At 36.9% G+C, this 7,716-nt stretch overlaps 1 protein-coding gene across 1 annotated transcript in view; it reads left to right on the forward strand.

Moving 5' to 3' along the window:
* The window catches only part of LOC107662784 (uncharacterized), a 43,467-nt gene extending 40,506 nt beyond the window's left edge, over positions 1–2,961 (forward strand). The window contains exon 20 of the mRNA XM_016452883.1: positions 70–2,961. Within this exon, the coding sequence (XP_016308369.1) occupies positions 70–1,954 (1,885 nt within the window). The 3' untranslated portion in view covers positions 1,955–2,961. The remainder of the gene's footprint in view (positions 1–69) is intronic.
* The last annotated feature ends 4,755 nt before the right edge of the window (positions 2,962–7,716 follow it).

The following is a 7,716-nucleotide window of genomic DNA, read 5'->3' on the forward strand; positions in this document are numbered from 1 at the left end:
AGTTGTAGTTTATATTACAGCAGTGTAAGTATTTGATTTCATTTTAATCTATCTTATCTTGCCTTTTAGAGTGCCACATACTTCATTGCAGACTGAGGAACAGATTCAGGATGCTTCAGCTTCTGGCCTTTCTACTCCCAGACAATCTTTTTCTCGGGCTCCTAATGATAAGCCTTCAGACATTCCTTTTGGTTGTGGACGTCCATTAGATGCAAAACCACCGTCTGCCTTTAGCCCAAACCTGCGAATGCGGTCACCCTCTCCAATTAGAAGTGCCCAGAACTCCAGATTGTCCTCAACGGACTCAGCTCTTACAAAGTCTCTTGCTGCCTCTTGTATCAGTCAGACAATTTCCCAAACCATGGCCAAGACAGGTGCACATCTTCAGACTGCTTCCCCATCTGTAAGCTCTTCTCCTCTGCCCACATCTTCTGTAAGGTTAAGGTCACCATCACCCAAACCCATCACCTTCGACTCAAGTGCAGAGTCAGGTTTTAGGAATACATCCAGCACCGGGGTAGGGAGTCAACCCCTAAGGTCTTGTCCATCCCCAGTGAGATCGAACAGTCTTCGATCTAGTCCAGCAACAGTTCAAATCCCTCCTCCTTACCGTAGTCAACACTCAATATCCCCTGCACCTCCAGTTAGCCTCCATTCAGCTCCATCTCCTAACAGCATAAGCACTGCAGCTCTTTTACAGCCTTCTTACACCAGTTTAAATGGTAATAATAACAATAACAACAGTTTAAGTAATAACGGCTGGGCCACTAACCATAAAAAAGCAGCACCCTCAAATACGGGTGAACTCCCTCATTTCCATGATCCTCAAAGAACAACCTTGCACAATAGGGTTGCTCGTCCCTTTCCATCCTCTGAGCCTAGCTCCCGTGTTCACTCCCCTTCTATTTGCCCATCTCCAGTCACCCGAATCTGCTCCCCTCCACCTGCTCCAATCCACTCCAGTCATCTGGTAACAAAGCCACCAAATCCCAGAGCCCCCAGGCAAGGTGGCTTTTTTACCCTTCTATCTTTGGAGATCTCAAGATCAACATCAGCTTGTTCATTATCCCCTTGTGAGAGCCCCAGAATCACCTCTCCACCCCCTATTGGCATTCCTGCAAGTGTATGGGGTTTTGCTAATCCGCAGCCAAGGAATCCCTCATTAACAAATGCATATTCTCCAACAAAAGTGGAAACAAACTCTACACAAAGAGGCACCAGAATCATCTCTCCTACCCCAATGGGAACGTCTTCATATTCAGCAACCAACTCTCAGAGCCAGAGGAGGCTACGAGGAGCCAGTTTGCCCTTTGTTGCTCTAGGGGATAGACCACCCAGTCCAACTAGACACGAACGCAGGTCTTGGGCAGAAAGTGGACGATGGTCAGTGGGTTCAGAATTGGGGTTAATAAGTCCTCATGGGGGTTCATACAGTGGCAGCCCATCTTCTATCAGTCCTGGCCCTCTTTCACCCGTTAGACTAACAACTGAAAGGACCACTCTTAGCGGAAAACATTTCACAAGCATCGCCTGGCCGGATGTACATGATATGTTGACTAAATACAACACAGAGCCCAGTACTGAAACTGTTGCTTTGTCCTGCACCGAGACAGAGCAAGATGACATAGAGGTTGCAGAATCGACTTGTCGGAGCACCCTGATCTGTCCCTATGTCGCTCCAGCTAACCCAAATTTGAGAGAGAGTCCCATTCAGTGCCCAATCGAAGGCAAAACAGAAGAAAGTATTCCTAATCAAGGGTCCAAAACAACATTAAAAACCAGTTATGCCACCACTGTCAACTTGCAGATTGCCGGGAGTGGGAGGATAGCGACTTTTAGCAATGCACAAGTCAGCCTGACTCAGACACTGTCCCCTGTAGCAGACAGCCAGAGCAGGAGAAGGGTCAGCATCAATAGCTGCAACTTCTCAATGCAGAACTGCAAAAGGCTTTGAGTGGTGTGCTCCTGGGGTCTGGTATGGTGCCTCGTTCTTCAAAGACACTTTATCTGGCACTTTAGCATGTAGCAGAGGAGTCAGCTTAGAGATCCATGTCCACTCCACACAGACAAAAAAAAATAATGGACTATAAAATACGGGTGTCAGCCAGTTTATGCTATGGTCAGTGATTTTTTTTTGTTTTTTTTTATTCTCAACCCTACTTTCTGGCCAGGATACCAGTAAAACATCAGTAAAAAACTGCTTTGCTATATTTGGCAGTGTTTATTTTATTGCTTTTAAGACTGTCATATGCAAATTTATTATATGTAATAGAACTAAAGCCTGTGTCATTAAAGGCTTTCAGTTGGCTGTGATATATAAAGGAACTTATTTATGAAGTAGTTGTTTTCTGGCACTTAACTCTTGTTTCTTTGTTTTGCACATTTTTCTCTAATGTGGTCCAGACGTGTCTGGAAAACAGTGTGTTTCAGACAAAACATTCTCGTGTATGTTAAAATAAATTTTTATTGCCAGTGTTCTATATGGATTTGGTTAATAATACATTTGAAAACAAGGGAACATGAATCGCTGCTTTGATTGTTAATACAAACATCAAAACATCTGATCTGATATTTTGCATTGATGAAAATGTTTGCTGTACACAATGAAAAAGCATTCCATCACGCCCAAGAAAAGTATTCTGGTGTGGACTAAGACAAGGTAATGCTGATCAAATGGACTCTTGATTTTGTTTTAATTTTTAGTGTATTTTTAATGTAATACATTGTTGATTTCTAAAGGAGATTGTCACAATCAATGAATGCTTAAGCCATCTGAACCTATATCTCAGATTGTTTTACCTAAGGCCTTTATGCTTCACACACCTGCCTGCTAGAGATGGTGCAAAGAAAACAAATGTTCACACCTGCTCTCTGTACTTACTGTCAAAAAAAAAAAATCCATGATTTTCACACTGTATGGAAAATGTGTTCTGTTATTTGTACCTAAATAAAACCAGCATAGTGTCATTCTGATTGAGCCATTGTATTACTTTTGCTGTGATATCATTGTAGATTTTGTATGGGTGTGTCTAAAAGGAGGGGCCTGAAGAAAAAAAAGCATAGGGCCCGACGAAAAAGAATGTCAAATTTTTCTAAATGCTAGGTAAAAGGAAGTAGTTCATAGCATAATGTCAAACTGGAAAATCCGAGAACTGCATTTACAGACAAATAAATAAACATGTACAGTATAGATAAAGTTGCATTAGTGTTAAATAGTGTCAGCTAACAGACTAGCCTATTTAGCAAAGGGGAACCATATTACGTTTTAGTGCATCAGTAATCGGTTTACAGTTTTAAGAGGACGATCGCAGTATTAAACTGTTCTCTAGACAGGATTTCACTCCTGTTAGTGCGTTAATTATTGACGTATTTAATTGCGTTTTTATAAGAACCACATACATTAAAACTACATCGTCTATACATTTATTAAACATTACACTTCTCAAGTCAACGTAGCGTACTTTCAGTTTCGGGTAGCTCCTCCAGCGCAGTTGTTTCTATGACTCATGAGGGCATCAGAGTCCAGCACAATCACGAGGCAGTATAAAAGATACACGACTGAACTCCACTCACTCGGTCGATGTTCTACTACGCATGGAGACGGATACAGTTAGCCTATTCATGTAAAGTCATTTCAGCTGGAAGTGGAAGGAGACTCGGATCTCAGCGTTTTATTATTGTACTGGTTTGCCTTGGAGTTGTGGCAGATGAAAACCAACTGACCTATTCTGCATAATGATTAGGCGTGAATGTGCAGTTCTGTCTAAGGACAGAACATATTCTCTCCAGAAATGTTTGATGAGGTAGGTCTGTGCTGCAGTTTTAACAATGTCTCTTAGTGTCTATTAAGTCAGTGTTTTATGAACTAGTTTTTACTAGGCCTATTAAATTAATATAATTGGAAATAGCCTAGATCAGAATAGCCCTACGTAAATGATAATATAAATAAAATATTGTTGCATGCTCAAGGCATGTTCGTGTTGATTCTCTTAATCTGTATTTGTTTCTCCCCTTGCTTGTTTTTTTTAGATTACAGGCAGAACGTATCTTCAGCCATGTGCTCTTTATTGTGTAGGGCAGGCTATCTACAAATAAAAGCCAAACCCTAAGGAGGGGGAAATGTAACCTCTCAAATCGCCCCATCTCTTCCTAGGCCTGATGACAGATGTGTTGGTGAGGGAGAACTGGATATTTGATATGAGGACAGATTTACTCCACTATTCCATGCGTTTTACTTCATTATTTCTGTATCTGCTGATCGTGTTGACAAGACAGATCAAGTGTCAACCAGTATGCAGCAAAGAGAGTGTGGAGATGGTGAAAAGAATCGCAAGGGAGCTGAGCCAAGTGGTACCATATGATTTAGTACTGTTTTTTACTTTTTTAAAAATCTGTCTAGTTTGTTATGTTTAAGATGTGGTTTCTCTTGTAACAGAAAAATGATAGCATGCTGTACACACCAACTCTAGCAGATTATGAGGTATGTGATTTTACTCGCAATCTTTAGTTATCAGTATACTATTTGAATATGCTGCCAAAAATCATTTGCCTGAAGGGGCGATTGAATCTTTGGCCTTTGATAATAATGTATTATTTACTCATTCGGATAACTGAACGATTTAATTGAATTGCTTTAAAACTGGAGGCAAGATAAAGTGCTTTTGATAAATTGCATTAATATGAAGGCTAAATGTTTGCTGAATAATATTGTAGGCAGTGATGTTGGTAGATTTTTGTGAAGAACAGCTGGGATATTTTTGTGCTTTGTTTAGTCGTTTGTTGACCTTTCGTTTACACCCGGTTGTAACTGGTATACTTTCTTGCACTCATTCGATGATGCATTTCAGAAAGCTTCTAACATTAGTGTCAGCACCATTTGAAGATTGTGTTGTGTAATTCGTTGTTATTATCTACATACAGGCCTGTGCGTTTCAGAGTGAGAAAGCACAGATGTCATATTTATCACATTGTTATGATAAAATTAATATAATATAATTTGCAAAAAAAAAAAAAAAAAAAAAAAAAAAAAAAAAAAAAAAAAAAAAAAAAAAAAAAAAAAAAAAGTATATCACAGAAAGTGTTTTTTCCGTATTTAATTCATGAGTGTACGATTAAAAGAGTAGCAGCTATTTAATATTTTAAACATGGCTTAGTCAGGGACTGGCACTCATCAATCAAGTCATCAAGGCCATTTAAGTCGTTTTGGCAGGACAGATGACAAAATTCTATAGTCATTATTTAATAATGTGATTGGGTGCAAGTTATGAATAAAAAGAGTAGCTTTTTGGGATTTAAGTACTAGAGTAATAATATCCTCTCTCATTGATGGTGGAAGGCATCCAACAAATTAATTTTCATAAACTGCCAAGAAAATTTAGATAAAGGGTCACATTTTTTTTAAAAGCTCTGAAGTCAACCTATTACACTACAGAGATTTCTTTTCACGTTTAACTCCACTTCTTTTTTCAAGATTAAAGAAGTATGCACAATTTCTTTAGTACATATTTCTTCTCCCATCTCTAACCACTGCTCTCTTGAGCTAGTAAAGGCTCCCATAGCTTTTTCTGCATATATATGTGACCATGGACCACAAAACCAGTCATAAGGGTCCATTTTTTGAAATTGAGATTTATACATTATCTGAAAGCCGAATAAATAAGATTTCTATTGATGCATGGTTTGTTATGATAGGACAATATTTGGCCTAGATACAACTATTTGAAAATCTGGAATCTGAGGGGGTTAAAAAAATCAAAATATTGAGAAAATCGCCAAAAAACAAATCACTCCATGGCACTCGAAATTATAGTGAAAAAATTAAAAATCCTTTATTCACATGGCTTTACATTAAAAGCAACACACAAGTGCACAGACATGTTGCAGCTATCAGGGTGTCAAACTACAAACACACTCAGAGTCCATTTAAACAATCAGTTTGTCACATGACATAGTCACCTGATTAAATTCCAAAGCATCACACAGAGAATTCTTTTTCGTAAATATAATTGTACCCAATAAATTCAAATTATTTTTATTTAGATTAACAAAACAGAAGAAGAGAGAACATACATAAAATACATAAATCTCAATATAATATCATAAAGTACAACATAGATACAAAAAAACACAATAAAGTATTAAAAAAGGGGGAAAAAATCCAATTCTCCATTTAAACCTGGAAAATTAGTTGCCTATATCCAGAAAGACTCTCTCTGTTGTAACCTTTTTATCCTATCTTCTCCCCTGTGCGTCGGTGCACTTGTGTGTTGCTTTAAATGTAAAGCCATGTGAATAAAGGCTTTTTAATTTTTTCACTATAATTTTGAGTGCCTTGGAGTGATTTGTGTTTTTTTGATGAATTTAGAAATCCTGCATCCAAAGAGCACCGACTTTATACCCCAGCAGCATTTTTTGCATATTTCTGATGTATGAATTGAGAAAATCGCCTTTAAAGTTGTCCAAATAAAGTCCTTAGCAATGCATATTACTAATCAAAAATTAAGTTTTGATATATTTACAGTATGAAATTTGCAAAATAACTTCATGGAACATGATCTTTACTTAATACCCTAATGATTTTTGGCATAAAAGAAAAATCGATAATTTTGACCCATACAATGTATTGTTGGCTATTGCTACAAATATACCCCAGCGACTTAAGACATAATTTATTATTTTAGAGTTTATTCATAGAGGCCTGATCCTAAATAGTGAAAGTTTCTGTCATAAATACAGTAATTGAAATCACAAAATCCGATCAATAATCTAATGTAAATGCACCACTGTCACTGTCATATAACTTTTTTGCATATTCAAATCTTTTTTTTTTTTTTGTAGACAGAACATGAAAAAACACATGAAATCACATTTTCACAAGCGCAGTCACAACCACCTTTGTAGTTGTTTGTAAATCTGTGTAACACTTTATAATAACTTTCATTTATAAATCATTAACAAACATTATATAATGCTTAACAGATCATTAGTTAATATATATATTCACATAGCTAGAACCCGTACCACCAAACCTGTCCCTAACTCACACCTCAACAGCAGCAAAAGTGTTGTACATTAACACAAGCTATTAATCATTGAATAACATCTGTTAAAATCATTTGTAGATTTTCAATAAATTGAAAGTTTAATGACATTTGTAAGCATTTTAACTTGCATGAAATAAAGATTTGTTTGAACATTATCTAATGTTTAATAAGTTTATTAGCAAACATTAACAAGCACATTATCTCACGTTTCTAACTCTTTGAATATATATGAACTAATGATCCATTAAGCATTATATAATGTTTGTTAATGATTTATTCATGAAAGTTATTATAAAGTGTTACCTATATATATATACAGTGCCTTGCGAAAGTATTCAAACCCCTTAATTTTTTTCATGTTTTGTTATGTTGCATCCTTATGTTAAACTGCTTTAAATTACTTTTTTTCCACATCAATCTACACTCCATACACCATAATGGCAAAGCAAAAACAGAACTGTCGCAACTTTGTAAATTCATTAAAAAAAAAAATAAAATCAAATAATTGCATTGCATAAGTATTCAAACCCTTAACTCAGTACTTAGCTGAAGCACCTTTACAGCCTCAAATCTTTTTGTGTATGATGCGACAAGCTTTGATCATCATCATTTGGCAATTATCTGCCATTCTTCTCCTCACCTCTTCACCTCTCAAGCTCTGTCAGGTTGGATG

The sequence above is a fragment of the Sinocyclocheilus anshuiensis genome, unplaced genomic scaffold (assembly GCF_001515605.1).
Source record: "Sinocyclocheilus anshuiensis isolate Anshui unplaced genomic scaffold, SAMN03320099.WGS_v1.1 scaffold1144, whole genome shotgun sequence".
NCBI lineage: Eukaryota > Metazoa > Chordata > Actinopteri > Cypriniformes > Cyprinidae > Sinocyclocheilus > Sinocyclocheilus anshuiensis.